General features: G+C 39.8%; 1 protein-coding gene and 1 non-coding gene across 39 annotated transcripts in view; one reads left to right on the forward strand and one right to left on the reverse strand.

Moving 5' to 3' along the window:
• Positions 1 to 882: 882 nt before the first annotated feature.
• The window catches only part of ZNF674 (zinc finger protein 674), a 45,814-nt gene continuing 28,508 nt past the window's right edge, over positions 883 to 18,188 (reverse strand). For 29 of the 38 annotated variants that reach the window (XM_063721330.1, XM_063721320.1, XM_063721327.1 and 26 more), the window contains one exon: positions 883 to 2,543. In XM_063721330.1, the coding sequence (XP_063577400.1) occupies positions 1,051 to 2,543 (1,493 nt within the window). In that variant the 3' untranslated portion in view covers positions 883 to 1,050. The remainder of the gene's footprint in view (positions 2,544 to 18,188) is intronic. The other 9 variants (XM_063721334.1, XM_063721323.1, XM_063721333.1 and 6 more) reach the window with 1 other exon arrangement.
• On the forward strand, positions 17,187 to 17,289 carry LOC112131093 (U6 spliceosomal RNA). Its single transcript, XR_002913241.1, has one exon. It is a non-coding gene; the product is annotated as a U6 spliceosomal RNA (small nuclear RNA).

The following is an 18,188-nucleotide window of genomic DNA, read 5'->3' on the forward strand; positions in this document are numbered from 1 at the left end:
AGGCTGAGGCAGGAGAATCGCTTGAACCTGGGAGGCAGAGGCTGCAGTGAGCCAAGATCGTGCCACTGCACTCCAGCCTGGGCGACAAGAGTGAAACTCCATCTCTAAATAAATAAATAGTCATACTCTACTCCACAGTGAACATATCTTAAATTTATAATTGTTTTCCACCTCTACACCTCTTCCACAAAATGTTTGGTAAAGAACATGGTAAGTGTGGTGGCTCATATCTATAATCCGAGTGCTTTGGGAGGCAAAGGTGGGAGGATCAATTAATGCTAGGAGTTCAAGACCAGCCTGGGCAACATAGCAAGACCCTGTCTCTATTAATAAAAGAATATAGAGCATGATTCCTCTCATTTCTACCATGGGTTTGTTTATTTATTTATTTGACAAGGTCTGGCTATAACGCCCAGGCTGGAGTGCAGTGGCACGATCTCAGTTCACTGCAACCTCTGCCTCCTGGGCTCAAGCCATCCTCCTACTTCAACCTCCTGAGTAGCTGGGACTACAGGTATGCACCACTACACTCAGATAACTTTTGTATTTTTTGTAGAGACAGAGTTTTGCCATGTTGCCCAGGCTGGTCTCAAACTTGTGAGCTCAAGCAATCTGCCCACCTCAGCCTCCCAAAAGTGCTAGGATTACAGGTGTGAGCTACCTACCATGCCTGGCTACCATGGTTTTATAAGCTCACTAAATTCTTAGTTTTCCTCGGCATAAATACTCTGATAAACAGTGCCATTTAAATTATTTCTGAAGGCTTTCCCACATAACTACACTCAGTTTTGCCCCTTTTGAATTATTTGACATACAGTTCTTCACTCCTGGGTGAAGAATTCTGGGTGAAAAAACTGATCACATTTATTGACACCTCTGGAATTATACTTTTGTACTTTTTATTAAGTGAACATTAACATATCAAGAATTTCCAATATTCTGGACATTTATAAGATTACTCCCCATGATTAATTATTTGACAAATAATGAGACTAGTAATAGTCAAATGACAAATAACTACTAGTATAATTATCCCACTCTCAAGTATAATCATAGGTTTTTATCTCCTGTGTGACTTCTCTGATGTTTAATGAGAGTTGACTTCCCACTGAATGCTTTCCCACAGTCTCTGCATTCATAAGGTTTCTCTCCTGTATGAGTTCTGTGATGCACAATGAGAGTTGATTTCACACTGAAGGCCTTCCCACATTCATTACATTTGTAAGGTTTTTCTCCTGTATGAATTCTCTGATGTTTGATGAGAGTTGACTTCCTACTGAAGGCTTTTTTACAGTCAGTGCATTCATAGGGTCTCTCTCCTGTATGAATTCTCTGATGTTTAATCAGTGGTGACTTCTCACTAAAGGCTTTCCCACATTCGTTGCATTTATAGGGTTTCTCTCCTGTATGCATTCTCTGATGTACAATAAGGGTTGACTTCTCCCCAAAGGCTTTCCCACATCTTCTGCATTCATAAGGTTTCTCTCCTGTATGAGTTCTATGATGAACAGAGAGGTGTGACTTTCCACTGAAAGTCTTCCCACATATACTACATTCATAGGGTTTCTCTCCTGTATGAATTCTCTGATGAACAGAGAGGTGTGACTTTCCTCTGAAGCTTTTCCCACATTTACTACACTCATAAATGTTCTCTTTTGTATGAGTTCTCCAATGTTTAGTGGGACTGGGCCTCTCATCAGAGGCTTTCCCATGTTCACTGCACTCAGGTTTCTCACTTGTGTGAATCATTTGATATATAAGGCTGGACTTAGTACATTTAATACCTTTATAAAATGCTTGTCTAATATGTGTTTTTTCATGTCTAATAAGATGATATGAACTCTTAAAGGCTTTTGGACATTTGTCACATACAAATGGTTTCTCTCCTGTATGAGTTCGTTGATGTTTAATCAGAGTTGACTTCTGGATAAAGGTTTTTCCACATTCACTGCATTCATAGGGCTTCTCCCCTGTGTGAGTTCTCTGGTGTGCTATGAGGGTTGACTTCTGGCTGAAGGCTTTTGCACATTCACAGCATTCATAAGGTTTCTCTCCAGTGTGAGTTCTTTGATGTACAACTAAGTTTGCTTTCTGGATAAACACTTTTCCACATTCAGTACATTTGTAGAGTTTCTCCCCAGTTTGACTTCTCTGACTTTTTCTAAGGGCTCGCTTTTGGTGGAGGGCTTTCCCTCGTTGATTAGGGTCAAAAAATTTCTCTGCAGGTTGAGCTTTATGAAGATTATAATGGAGGCATACTTTCCAATATGCCTTACATCCATCATCTTTCTTTCTTACATAGCTTCTATTTTGACTAAGAAAGTTTAAATTATGTTTTGAACACCTTCCCCATGAATAATATTTAGGGAGTCTTTGTTTTACGGAAACAAAGTCTGTGTTGAGATAAATGATTTTTCTACATATTTTACATTCTTGACCACTTTCATCCTTCAGTGTTTCCTTGCCTATGAATGCAGCTTGCCACAGAAGTTTGTCTTGGCTTTCCTTGTAGTGATCTACCTGCTCGTCAACTTGCCAGACTTCTAGAAGAAAATGCAATGAATCATCAAACTTGTCTTCCCACTATAATTTATGAAATAACTAATCCCTAAATGCCCAAGCAGTGAACTCCTATCAACATGATTTGAGCTAATGTGGATGGAGGGCCCTTCCCATGTCCCAGGCTCAAAATCAAGAAAAGAAATGTATTAGGTATCAAAATGAAGTGGGAATTTGAAGTGAGAGAGTAAACAGAACAGCTTGAGGATTTGAAGGGGACCATAAGGCACAAATGTTCAGGAATTCAGCAAAGTCAGAGTGTAATTTTGGCTTAAAGCTCATATATATATATATATATACACACATATAATTGTATATATATATGTGTGTGTGTGTGTGTGTGTGTGTGTGTGTGTGTATATATGAAAGGTTGCCACTGCTATGAACCTACCAATAACAAGACCAACTTTTAAAATTTTTCAGTTTATAGGCTCTGTACTATGCTTGTAATCATTTGGATTGATTTACAGAATTAGGCTTTTGATGTCTTATATATAACATCCTTCTTGCCAATTTCTCTGGCTAGTGGGGAATCCTTCTAGTTCCTGTTTAACAAGCATGAGAGCCCTTGTAGTTCTATATATATATATATACACACACACTCATGTCTTTATAGCTGAAGACATCACAGAACTTCTAGGGAAAACCAACTCTCACTGAGGAGTTCACAGTAGAAAATTTAAAACCTGGCTGGGCGTGGTGGCTCACGCCTGTAATCCCAGCACTTTGGGAGGCCGAGGTGGGTGGATCACGAGGTCAGGAGTTCAAGACCAGACTGGCCAACATGGTGAAACCCTGTCTCTACTAAAAATACAAAAATTAGCTGGGCGTGATGGCAGGTGCCTGTAATCCCAGCTATTCAGGAGGCTGAGGCAGGAGAATTGCTTGAAGCTGGGAGGCGGAGGTTGCTGTGAGCTGAGATCCCACCACTGCACCCCAGCCTGGGTGACACAGCAAGACTCCGTCTCTAAAAAAAAAAAAAAAAAAAAGAAAAGAAAAGAAAATTTAAAACCTTAGAAGGAACTGATCCATCATTAGAAAGAATTGACCGATACATTTAAATATACTCACATTCCTAGAACTGTAGATAATAGAACAATCTGTACTTTAAAATAAGTATATTTCAAATGTACAAAGATAAGGTAAGAACTAGACTATGAAGGAAATAGCAGGAAATTTTGAAAAAAGACAGATGAGTATTTTTAAGGTAGGCATTACTTAAAAAAAACTCTAAATAGGTTGAACAGTAGACTAGCCACAGATAAGACAGATTTAATAAATTAGATGACAGATCTTGGGAAATCACTTAGTCTCTAATAGGCTTCCCTTGGCATAAACATCACACATGTTGGTGCATCTTTGATACTGGAGTTAGAGTGTGCTCTGTGTTCATGATAGGCAGACGGCATAAGGAAGTTAGAGTGTGCTCTGTATTCATGACAGGCAGACAGCATAAGGAAGCCTGCACATGAATGCCTCCAGATTCTGCCTGTGCCTTTTTCCCTTATAATCCAGTTGTTTATCATTACTACATCACTGTAATAAATCTTACCCATGATTACAACTATATGCTGAGTTCCATGAATTTCTCTAGAGAATATGTGAGTATGGGAGTGGTCTTGGGGACCCCTGATCTAGGCAGTATTTGAAGATACAATGACTGATTCTTTTCTAAAATGGAAGAAAGGCATGTATCCTACCACTGAATGTCCAAAGTCCTTGAGTGTGAAAAATAAACAAGTCTGCACTTAGACAAAGTTCAGTGTAGCTGTGCACAAGGCTTTCAAGTCAGAAAGAAAATATTGTAAGCTACCATGAATAAGTAAAAATATCCCCTATAAAGAAATAATTATATCAACATCAGACTTCTTCAAAAAAGAAGCCAGAAGATTAAAGAATAATATCTTCTCTGTCCCGAGACAAGCTTTCATCTTAGAACTCTATACCCAGATAAATTATCATAAAGAAAGATGACAAAGACATTTTTGGACAAAAAAAGACAAAGAATTTGCCATACACAAAACCTGGCTAAGAATAATGCTTGATACTTCAGTTATTCAGAAGGATAATGACTAAAGAGGAAAAAGGGGGTAAAGAAAATCCAGCAAAGGCAAGAAAAAAGAAGTAATGAAAAGCAGGCTATGTAGAAAATATACTAAAAGAAGAAATACAAATATAGTAATTTCACAATAAATATATATTAACCCTATTAGTTAAATGCCAGCCACATCAAATTGCATTTTTAAAAAATCAGCTCCATGTTTTCAGAAGACAATTAGGGCAAAATGACAGAGAAATGTTGAAAATAAAATTACGGGAAAAGCTACACCTGGCACTTAGTAACCAAAATAAAATTGGCAAGATAATGCTTATATGCCAAAAGCAAAGAAGGATAAAAGACGAGAATATTATAAAGCAATTTTCACTTACAAAGATGTGAAACTCTTAAATATACATGGCAAATTGATTCTACTTATGACGGATAAGAGGTAATACACTTAGTGTTATTGAAAAATATACAGCCTGGGCAACACGGCAAAACCCGTCTCCACAAAAAAATACAAAAAATTAGCTGGGCGTGGTGGCGCACACCTATAGTCCCAGGTACTTAGGGGGCTGAGGCAAGAGGATTGCTTGAGCCCAGGAGGTCAAGGTTGCAGTGAGCCATGTACACAACACTACACTCTAGCCTGGGTGAAAAAGTAAGACCCTGTCTCAAAAAAAAAAAATACACACATGTGCACACATGCACACATACACACACACATGCCTTACTACCTATTCCACTTGTAGTTCATACCATAGGGAAATTATGGCAAATTTTAACATGTACAAGAATGACAACAAAATATTAGAAACCACCAAATATCCACCAATAAAGGTATGGAAAGTGAACTATGACACTCATATTTCCGCTAGTACAGCAGTTAAAATAAATGATCTAAATCTAAAGTATCAGCATAAAGCTCAAAAGGTAATACTGAACACAGAAAACAAGTTGCAGAAAGAGCCCTATAATTTTTTTTTTTTTTTTGAGATGGAGTCTCGCTGTTGTCACCCAGGAGTACAGTAGTGTGATCTCGGCTCACTGCAACCTCTGCCTCCTGGGTTCAAGCAATTCTCCTGCCTCAGCCTCCCGAGTAGCTGGGATTACAGGCACCTGCTACCACGCCTGGCTAATTTTTGTATTTTTAGTAGAGATGGGGTTTCACCATGTTGGCCAGGCTGGTCTCAAACACCTGACCTCATGCGATCCATCCACCTCAGCCCCCCAAAGTGCTGGGATTACAGGCGTGAGCTACTGTGCCTGGCCAAGATTCCTATAATTTGAGTGTAACAATCTGGTAATTTTACAAAAAGAATTCTATATTGATTACAGGTACAAATATACGTAGCAAAAGTATAAAAACAGATTAGAAGGATACTCACAAAATTCATGATACTGTTTACCTGGGGAGGAGATAAGAGGAATAGGCCTCAGGAGGGGAAAAATGGGACTTCAACTTTATTTGTAAACCTCTGTTTCTTTTATTTTCTTTTTATTTTTTTAATTTTATTTATTTATTTATTTATTTCGAGATGGAGTCTCCCTCTGTCGCCCAGGCTGGAGTGCAGTGGCGGGATCTCGGCTCACTGCAACCTCCGCCTCCCGAGTTCAAGAGATTCTCCTACCTCAGCCTCCTGAGTAGCTGGGATTATAGGCACACACCACCACGCCTGGCTAATTTTTGTATTTTTAGTAGAGACGGGGTTTCACTGTTTTGGTCAGGCTTGTCTTGAACTCCTGACCTTGTGATATGCCCGCCTCGGCCTCCCAAAGTGCTGGGATTACAGGCGTGAGCCACCGTGCCTGGCCTGTTTCTTTTATTTTTTAAAAAATGACAAAATGTTAACATTTGCTAATACTGGGAAGGAAGTACAAGAGTGTTTGTTAAAATTATGATTTTCTGTACTTTTTTGCAGTTTTAAAAGAAAGGCTTTTAGGCTGGACTTCTGAAATGACAGAATGAGAGGAAGGACCTCAGTAAATCCTCTTCCCCCAAAAAGTAATGAAAATACTGGTAAAATCAAAAATTATCAAAATCAATCATTTCATGACTTCAGAAATTAACCAAAGGCAAACAATCAATTAAAAATCATTTATTCAAGAAAAACTATGCCGGACGTGGTGACTCATGCCTATAATCCCAGCACTTTGGGATGCCGAGGCGGATGTATCACCTGAGGTCAGGGGTTCAGGACCAGCCTGGCCAACATGGTGAAACCCCGTCTCTACTAAAAATACAAAAATTAGCCAGGCATGATGGCAGGCGCCTGTAATCCCAGCTACTCAGGAGGCTGAGGCAGGAAAACCACTTGAACCTGGGACACAGAGGTTGTAGTGAGCCGAGATTGTGCCATTGCACTCTAGCCTGGGCTAAAAGAGCAAAACTCTGTCTCACACACACAAACACACACACACACACACACACACACACACACACAAAAGAAAAAAAAACCAGTAAACCTCACTAAGAACAGCCAGGTCATGGTTCACTTGGCACTACTACTACTCTTCCTGCTCTCCCAACTGGCTCCCCAGCTCCATGAAAACTGATAGCCTCACAGCTACCCAAGGGGATGACCTGTTTTGGAGCTCTACCAAAAGCCCTATCCCCAGATTGCTGTTGCTATTTGATCTAACTTAAAGCTCAGCTCCAAGAAAATAAAGGACACTCTATGGTAACTCAAATCCACACAAAGAAATAAAGAGCACCAGTAAAGGTAACCTGTAGGAAAGTGTTAACACAGCAGAACTGATCTTTAGAAGGGCCTGCTCACAGGGCTGGCTCCTGGCTAAAGTCTGGGAACTTGGCTTGTGAAATATTCCCTATGTTGATATGATGGTTTTGCCTGCCTAGGGCACTGAACACCTGTTTTTCTTCTGGGAATCTGGATGCCCGAACACTAGAGGCTGATGATTTTCTGGTATGATGTGCCTATTTTTAGTGGGTCAAACTGGACGTGTCCACAGACAAAGTGAAAGGAGCTTAACAAAAAAGGCCTAGCTTGCCACTTGGATGTGCAGTGCAGCTGTCTGGCCCTGTAGCATCTTGGCTTTGCATGGGGAAAAAAAAAAAAAAAAAACTATCCCTGTGGGGATTTATTTCCTATCAGGCACCCAGAAATACTGGTGGCAGTGATCCCATATGGGGATATGTCAGAGCACCTGAGATAAAGGGGGTAAAATCTTATAAGCTGAAACAGAGAAAAAAATTATATCAAGTATCAATAATCAGAATAGCTTTACACTGAAAATTAGATGACAATGAAGCAATGCCTTCAAAAGTCTAAGGGAAAGACATTTCCATCCTAGAACTCTACTCCAAGCCAAACTCTCCATTAGGAGTCAAACACTTGTAGACATCCAAAAATCTCAAAACTTCATCTCCCATGGGCCTACATCCTTTCTTAGGAAAGTACTTGAAGACTGTGCTCCAACCAATGAGGAAGGGGGCATGGCATAAAGAAAATATGGAACCCAGCAATGCAGAAGGTGAAGGGAATCCCCAGAATGACACTGAAGAGCAATGTCAGGATGGTAGCTGCACAAGAAGGAATGAGGGTAATCCACCCAGATGAGAGCAGGTCAGAAGGCTCCAGAAAAACTCAGGGATATGACACTGAGGAAACCCTTGATATCTCCAGAAGCGCTCAGAGTCACTCTAGACAAATGGTGATGAGTATATGGAGAAAGAAACAAATGAAAGAAACAAAATAAGCCAGGAGAAGTGGTTCACTCCTGTAATCCCAGCGCTTTGGAAGGCCGAGGCAAGAGAATGACTTGAGTCCAGGAGTTTGAGACCGGCCTAGACTCTCAGTCCAGTGAGACCCCATCTCTATAAAAAACTTAAAAAATTAGCTGAGTGTGGTAGTGCACAGCTGTAGTCCCAGCTACTCGGGAACCTGAGGTGGGAAGATCGCTTGAGCCCAGGAGTTTATAGCTGCAGGCTGCAGTGAGCCAAGACCACACCACTGTACTCCAGCCTGGGCAACACAGCAAGACTCTGTCTCAAAAAAAATAATTATTAACCAAAGGAACACAGTTATGCAGGGAAGGTAAATTAATCATAGATTACTATGTGGCTTGGCTGTGTATAGTATTTATATATACAGTTAGCCCTCTGTATCCATGGGTTTTACGTCTGTGGATTCAACCAACCAAGGATCAAAACCCACAAATACGGAGGGCCAATTATACCTTGCCATTTTATATCAGGGACTTGAGTATCAATGGATTCTGGTATCCATGGAGGTTCTGGAACAAATCCCCTGCAGATACAGAGAGCTAACTGTATAGTCATATTGTAAAAAATAGTACTGATGGGAAACAAATTTATGGTATAATCACATTGGGACTATTGGGAAACAAGAAGTCTATGTACATATGCATGCCTTTGGGTGGGTGACAGGAGCAGCGTGGTGAGTTCAATCTTAACCTTCCACAGTGAAACATTTCAAATAAGTTTTGTAAAATATATGTAAGTTATAAAGAATAGTAATACCAAAAATAATACCTGTGTATCTACCACCCATTAAAACAAATTATAGTTATCTTTGAAGTTCTTCATATGCCCATTTCATTTTCTTTCTTTTCAGATAATCAATATCCTAAATTTTATGTTTATCATGCCCTTCACTTTCTTTACAGTTTCACCACATTTATTTTATTCTTTAAACATCAGGCATGACCTACTTTAATAAAACTAAGACTTTTTTTAAATCAAGAGAATACTGCCTTAGGTTGGTAAATCGGACATCTCAGATGAAACATAATGATCTAGAAAAATGACCAGAATTGACAGAAAATACAAGAAGCTTGAATAAATCAATAAATAATTGTTTTTTAAATTATAAAAACTGACTCCATAATCAAGTCTTGCCATATCCAGATGGTTTTGAAAATGATTAGTATCAAACTCTCAGGAAACTAAATTTCAGTCACAGTTTCAAAAATTACAAGAAGGAAAAGTACTCAGTTTATTTTATGCAGCTAGTATAACCTTGGATACCAGAATAAGAGAAGAAAGTACAAAAAAAGAAAATCTAAGATCTATTTTACTTCTAAACATTAATGCAAAATTCATAGGTTAAATACTAGTAAAATCAATTCTAAATTAATGTTTTAAAATGCTTCACGATTAAGTAGAGTTTAGCACAGGAACACAAGAACACTTCAATATCAGAAATTTATTCATGTAATCTATCACATCAATAGATTAAAGGAGGAAAAACTGTCTTCTCAACATATGCAGAAAATAAGCATTCAAGAAAATACAACACTCATTAGTGATTTTTTAAAAAGTCTTATTAGGCCGGGTGTGGTGGCTCACGCCTGTAATACCAGAATTTTGGGAGGCCGAAGTGGGTGGATCACCTGAGGCCAGGAGTTCAAGACCAGCCTGGCCAACATGGTGAAACCCCATCTCTACTAAAAAATACAAAAAATTAGCCGGGCGTGGTGGTGGATGCCTATAATCCCAGATACTTGGGAGGCTGAGGCAGGAAAATTGCTTGAACCTGGGAGGCGGAGGTTGCAGTGAGCCGAGATCATGCCACTGCGCTCCAGCCTAGGTAACAGAGCGAGACTCTGTCGCAAAACAAAAACAAAACAAAAGTCGTATTAACAAAATAGGACTAATAAAAGGGGCTCTTGATGAAAGATATTTTTCAAAATACCACAGCAAATACCATATTTAATAGTGAAAGCTATAGAAGTTACATCATTTCTGTGCCTCAGTTTTTTTCATATATAAAACAGGGATAACAACCAGCCTACTTTACAGGGTCATTGGGAGGATTCAATTATTTAATATGTGCAAAGCATACAGAACAATGCATTTGTGGCACATGGCAAGCATTCAAATGCTACTTATTATTTTATTACAATCATTGTCTTCATGATTATTTCCACTAAAATCAGAAACAAAGAATGCAACATCATTGTATCTATTAAACATTGTACTACAGGTCCTAATTCATTGAGTGAAGAAAAAGAAATAAAATGTATAATTGGAAAAGACAATTGCCTTTATAAAGATAATTATTCACATAGAAGACCCAAGAGAATAAAAAAAGATTAGTATTAATAAAAGCCTTCAGAAAGATTTCTGTACACATGATTTTATGAATATCACTAGCATTCTCATATACTAATATTAACCAATTAGAAGATGTGATAGGAAAGAAGATCCCAATCACAAATGTAACAATAACTCAGAGGTATCTAGGAAGAAATTCAACAAAAAATGCACAAGATCTTCCTGACAAAAAATTTGAAACATTATTAAATGACATAAAAGGAAAACTGAGTAAGAGTTCACTGAAAGGAAAATTCAATAGTATAAAGATGCCAATTCCCAACCCACTCCCAACTCATTTGTAAACACGTGCAATTGCAATTGGAATCCCAGAGTTTTCCTTGGAACTCAACAAACGAATCCTAAATTCCTATGGGAGACCAAAGGATCAAAAGAGATAAGGGGACTGAAGCCTATTAGCTCTTAACAACATTAATTGATAAGAATGGTACAACAGGCTGGGCGCAATGACTCATGCCTATAATCCCAGCACTTTGGGAGGCCGAGGCAGGTGGACCACCTGAGGTCGGAGTTTAAGACCGGCCTGGCCAACAGGGCAAAACCCTGTCTCTACTAAAAATACAAAAATTTGCTGGGCATGGTGGCATGTGCCTGTAATCCCAGCTACTCAGGAGGCTGAGACAGGAGAATTGGTTGAACCCAAGAGGTGGAGGCTGCAGTAAGCCAAGATCACAACATTGCACTCCAGCCTGTGCAACAAGAGTGAAACTCCATCTCAAAAAAAAAAATAAATAAAAATAAATTTAAAAAAAAAAAAAGATGCTCGCCTGGGCACAGTAGAACAACTGGGTTTTGGCCGGGTGCCACAGTGGCTCACACCTGTAATCCCAGCACTTTGGGAGGCCGAGGTGGGTGGATCACCTGAGGTTAGGTGTTTGAGACCAGCCTGGTCAACAAGGTGAAACCCCATCTCTACTAAAAATACACAAAATTAGCCGGCCGTGCTGGCACATGCCTGTAATCCCAGCTACGCAGGAGGCTGAGGCAGGAGAATCACCTGAACCTGGGAGGTGGCAGTTGCGGTGAGCCGAGATCACACCATTGCACTCCAGCCTGGGTCTCTAAATAAATAAATACATAAATTCCAGGCAGGTTTTAAGAAAATAAATAGCAAATATTTAAATTTTTAAAAAATTATATAAAAATATTTTTATGTGCTCAGCCAAAAAAAAAAAATTACTTAAAATTACACAAAAAGGGTCAGGCATGGTGGCTTACGCCTGTAATCCCAGCACTTTGGGAGGCCGAGGCAGGAGGATAACCTGAGGTCAGGAGTTCGAGTTCAGCCTGGCCAACATGGTGAAACCCCGTCTCTACCAAAAATACAAAAAAAATTAGTTGGGCATGGTGGCACATGCCTGTAGTCCCAGTTACTCAGGAGGCTGAGGCAAGAGAATCGCATGAACCCAGGAGACAGAGGTTGCAGTGAGCTGAGATGGCACCACTGCACTCCAGCCTGGGTGACAGAGTGAGACTCCATCTCACAAAAAAAAAAAAAATTACACAAAAAGCAAACTAAAAATTGATACATTTGATTATTTTACAATTAAAACTTATACTCAAAAAGACACCATAAACAGCCTAGACTAAGGAAAGATATTGACTACACACAAAATTGAAATCTAGAATATACAAAGAATTCATATAAAGCAATAAGAAGAGACAACTCAACAAAAACATGAATAAAGAATATGAACAGGTGGCTGGGCGCAGTGGCTCATGTCTGTAATCCCAGCACTTTGGGAGGCCGAGGCAGGCAGATCACGAGGTCAAGAGATCGAGACCATCCTGGCCAACATGGCGAAACTCTGTCTCTACTAAAAATACAAAAATTAGCTGGGCGTGATGGCGCACACCTGTAGTCTCAGCTACTCAGGAGGCTGAGGCAGGAGAATCACTTGAACCCGGGAGGCAGAGGTTGCAGTGATCCGACATTGCGCCACTGCACTCCAGCCTGGCAACGAGCGAGACTCCGTCTCAAAAAAAAAAAAAAAAAAAAAAGAATATGAACAGGCAAGCCACAGAAGAGGAAATCTAACTAGTCAATAACATATGAAATGATAAATACTTTCAATAGTAATCAGGGAAGTGAAAATTACAATAACATACCAATTTACCCTTGCCATATTACCAAAATTCAAAATCTATAATTCTGTGTGTGTGTACACGAGTCTAAATCACACACTATCTGTAACATTAATTTTGCCACATAAGGTCATAGAGCTTTGCATTTTAACATTGATGATTCCTATTCAAAAGCTGAATTCCATACATTTCACGAAGCTGTATCTGCCCACCTGGCTGCAATCCATGCTTTTAGGGGATTAATTTGACATGATGTTAAAACCAGCTTTTTTTATTTCAAAGACTGGTAATAAAATACTATCAAGTATTTTCCCAGTCCGCAGGCCTTTACGGGACTCAAAAGGAATAGGTCAAAACCACTTAATGTCCTTTATCTCTAACATACCCTTTAAAAGCATAAGAGTGTTGGTCGGGTGTGGTGGCTCACACCTGTCATCCCAGCACTTTGGGAAGTGAAGGCAGGCAGATCACTTGAGTCCAGGAGTTCAAGAGCAGCCTGGGCAACATGGCGAAACCCTGTCTCTACCAAACAAACAAACTTAGCCAGGTGTCGTGGCATGTGCCTGTAGTCTCAGCTACTCTGAAGGCTGAGGCAGAAGGATCAATTGGGCCCAGGAGGTTGAGGCTGCAATGAGCCAAGATGACACCATTGCTCTCCAGCCTAGGCAACAGAGAGAGACCCTCTCTCAAAAAATTTTAAAAAGAAGAAAAACAAAGTATAAGAGTGTTAAGGTTGAAGACGCTAAGAAAGAAAATTTCTTTAGAGATAGCCATTGGAAAGCTGCGGCATTTTCTCTCTCCAATAGGTGAGTGAGGAGTGTGTTCACCCCACCCCAATCTGATGAGAAGGATTTCAAAGAGATGACCTGTTTGATATACATCCACTAGACTTTAGGGGACACAGAGAACTTGGCACCTGACTTTCATGTAGAAAAACTTTATAAATGACAGGATGAGGCAGTCTGTGGTAGTAGAGAAGAGGTTGCGTGGGGGTGAACTGTGGGTCTTACCCCCACAATCACACATACTCCACAAGCCAGATGTGGACCCTCTGGACATGAACAGGCTGGGTTACTTTGGAAAGAGGGCTTTTTGCTAGCATCAAGGTGACCTCAGCAAAAGGAGACTGAAGGTACACCATGGGGCCCGGGGATATATTAAATAACTGGTTGGGAAAGTGGCCCTTCCTACATCAAGGAAATTGCAGTCAGGGGGCTCCACCTAGGACATCTCCAAGGAAACCATAAAGTGTCAAGAACAGGAAGAATCAGTCTTTGGAATCTGCAACATAGAGAGGGCATCAATATTAGATTACAACTTTGTCAGTTAGGTCAAACTTTTTTTGCCCATTGTATCTCCTTCCTTCCTTCCTCACCCACTACACTCAAGGGCCAGAGATGGCCTAGGAGTTGTGGGGGAGAAAGGGGAGGGAGAAGAGCTAGCTGGAAGAGTAAAGAATGAAAACACCGAGCATGCTCTTTTTGCCACTAAAATCTTTCAGCCTGAAGCAGGTATTTGCTGGGAGAGAGCTTTTCCTTTAAATGAACTTCATTGTTTTCAATACTATATGTGATGAGACTTACTTTAAAACTAAAATAAGACTACCACTGACCCTCAGAAATTGAAAGGATGATAAGGGAATATTAAGAACAACTTTATACTAATAAATTTGACAGACAAAACTGATAAAACTCCTTGAAAGACACAAATTATTGGCTAGGCGTGATGGTGCATGCGTATAATCCCAACACTCTGGGAGACCTAAGTGGGCAGATCACATGAGGTCACGAGTTCAAGACCAGCCTGGCCAACATGGCAAAACCCCATCTCTACTAAAAATACAAAAATTAGCCAGGCATGGTGGTGTACGCCTGTAATCCCAGCTACTCAGGAGGCTGAGACACGAGAATCACTTGAACCCGGGAGGCAGAGATTGCAGTGAGCTGAGTTGGTGCCACTGCCTTCTAGCCTGGGTGACAGAGCGAGACTGTCTCAAAAAAAAAAAAAAAAAAAAGGAGAAAAGAAAAAATTATGAAAGCTCATTCAAGAAGAAATAGATCATCTGAATAACCCAGTATCTATCAAACTTTTAAGGAAGAAAGAATACAATTCTACATAAACTCTTCCAAAGAATTGGAAAGACGAGGGAATACTTCCCAACTTGTTCTGTGATCTTATTATCTTGATTGTGGTGATGTGATCCTGGGTATATACATGTCAATACTTACCAAACTGTTTGCTTTATTTTTTATTTTTTGGAGACAGGGTCTTGCTCTATCACCCAAGCTGGAGTACAGTAGAACAATCATAGCTCACTGTAACCTCAAACTTCTAGGCTAAAGTGCTCCTCCCACCTTAGCTTCCTGAGTAGCTACGACTACAGGCATGTGCCACCATGCCCAGCTAATGTTTTTTATTTTTGGTAGGGATGGAGTCTTGCTATGTTGCTTAGGCTGGTCTTGAACTTCTGGTCTCAAGCAATCCCCCCCACCTCAGCCTCCCCAAGTGCTAGAATTACAGGTGTGAGCCACTGTGCCCATCCCTGTTTAAGTACGTATAATTTCTCGTATGCCAAATTAAACCACAGTAAAGGGTTTAAAATAGCTAAATCAGTACTTAGAGATAGTTATGGCATTCACAATGCTTATATTAGAAAAGAAGGGTCTCAAATGATGACCTAAGCATCCACCTTATGAAACTAGAAAAAGAGCAAATTAAATTCAAACTAGCAGAAAGACAGAAATAAAAAAGATAAAAGCAAGAATGAATGAAATCGAGGTTTCCATTTCTAGCCACAATGGAGTAAGTCTACTACAGCTTCTCCTACTGATTATTGCAACAAAAATCTCTGGACAAAATACTTAAAGTAACTACCCGAGGACTCTGACAAGTCAACAAAACCAGGAAGACTACAGAGGTGAGCCAAAAAGTAGAGAAGCAACTCATACATCAGTGGGTTCCCCTTTTATCCCTCATCTTCTCTCTCAAGACTCTGACCCAAATACAGGTCCCAGTGACTTATGAACATACACAAGTCCTGAGTTCATCCAGGGACTCTTCACTCAAGAGAAAGCAAAGCTACATACCAAGCCTTAAGAACTGAACTAAGATTTAAGCCACAGCTCAAGTCTGAGACTAACACCTGAGTGACAAATGTAAGCAGGGCAGTGAAGGCTTTGAACACTGTACAAAGACTGAACCCACCACTCAAGTCTCTAACCCCTAAATGGCACATGCACACGACAGATCGAAAGGCTTTGAAAACTGAACTGGTTGGAACTGACACCCATAGAAGGTGAGACAGACCTAGTGGTTTATTACCTGATAAAGATGAAAAGCAATAATGGGCTGGGTGCGGTGGCTCTTGCCTGTAATCCCAGCACTTTGGGAGGCCAAGGCGGGTGGATCACTTGAGGTCAGGAGTTCAGGACCAACCTGGCCAACATGGCGAAACCTGTCTCTACTAAAAACACAAAAATTAGCCAGGCATGGTGGCAGGCGCCTGTAATCTCAGCTACTCGGGAGGCTGAGGCAGGAGAATTGCTTGAACCTGGGAGGCAGAGGTTACAGATTGCAGTGAGCTGAGATTGTGCCACTGCACTCCAGCCCGGGCAACAGAGTGAAACTCCGTCTCAAAAAGAAAAGAAAAAGAAAAAGAAAAAAGAAAAGCAATAACGACACAGTCACCACTATCCAGGATAGAATCCAAAATTATTCAACATAACAACCGATCACAAAAAATGTGACCAATTCTCCAGGGAAAAAGACAACTAACAGATGTCAATCCTGAAATAACCTAGGTGCTGGAAATATCAAAGACATTTAAGTAGTTATGACATCTAAGCTCCATGAGGTAATGGCAAACACCTGAAATGAATGGATAAATAGAAGTTCTCAACAGAGAAACAGAAACTGTAAAAGTAAAAAATTATAAAAATGATTGGAAAAAAAAACAGGGCCTCTGGGGACCTGCAGGACAATACCAAAAGGTCCAATGTACATGTCATTAGAGTCCTCAAAGAAGGAGAAGAAGAGACTACTGTAGAAAAAAAAATTGCAAAAAATAATAACCAAAAACTTCCCATATTTGGAAAAAGACATATATTTACAGACTCAAGAAGCACAGCACACCAGAATCAATATAAACTCAAAAGAAACACCAGAAACATTATAATCAAAAGCCTGGAAAGCCAACTTAAAACATTTCTAATGCAGCCAGAGGAAAAAAAGGTACACTGCCTACGAGGAAACAAGGATTCAAAGGACTGCAAAATTCTCATCAGAAACAGTAGAGGTCAGAAAACAGTGGAACATCTTAAAAATACTAAAGGAAAAGAAATGTCAATTCGTAATTCTACATCCAGCAAAAACACCCTTCAAGAATGAAGACAAGTGCTCACTGTCTAAAATTGGAACATATACTAAAATTGGAACAATACAGAGAAGATTAGCATGGCTCCTGTGTAAGGATGACATGCAAATTTGTGAAGGGTTTCATATTTTTTTATAACACAAAGGATAAATGCTTGAGGGGATGGATACCCCATTCACTCTGATATGATTATTACACATCATATGCCTGTATCAAAATATCTGATGTACCCCATAAACATATATACCTACTATTTACCCATAAAAATAAAAATTTTAAAAAAAGGAGACGAAATGTAAAAATTATCAGGTGAAGGAAAATTAAGAGATTTTTGTCACTAGCACACTTCTTCTAAGAGAAATGCTGTAGGTTCTTCTTCAGGTGAAGGGAGATGATATCAGAGGGAAACACGGAACTTTGGGAATAAATGAGGAGCAACAGAAATGGCAAAATATCTGGGTAAATGTAATGTATAATTTTTCTCCTTTTGAATTCTTTAAGATATATATGATAGTTGAAAGCAAAAAAATATAACACTGGCTGGGGGATTTAAAATGTTATTAGATGTAATATGTTCGAAAACTGTAACATGAAAGAAATTAAAGACATCTATACTGTTGTAAAGTTTCTACATATTGCTTGAAGTATTAAACCATAAGTAGAATGTGAAAGGTTGTGTGTGACTATCTTAATGTCTACAGCAGCCACTGATTTTAAAAAATAACAACCAGGCATGACATCACACATCTGTAGTCCAAGCTACTTGGGAGAGTGAGGCAAGAGGATTGCTTGTGCCCAGGAGCCCAAGACCAGCCTGGGCAACATAGTGAGACCCCATCTTAAAAAATAAATAAATAGGCCAGGCGCGGTGGCTCACGCCTGTAATCCCAGCACTTTGAGAGGCTGAGGCGGGTGGATCACGAGGTCAGGAGATTGAGATCATCCTGACTAACATGGTGAAACCCTGTCTCTACTAAAAATACAAAAAAAAAAAAAAAATTAGCCAGGCATTGTGGTGGGTGGCTGTAGTC

The sequence above is a fragment of the Pongo abelii genome, chromosome X (genome assembly GCF_028885655.2).
Source record: "Pongo abelii isolate AG06213 chromosome X, NHGRI_mPonAbe1-v2.0_pri, whole genome shotgun sequence".
Classification (NCBI taxonomy): Eukaryota; Metazoa; Chordata; class Mammalia; order Primates; family Hominidae; genus Pongo; species Pongo abelii.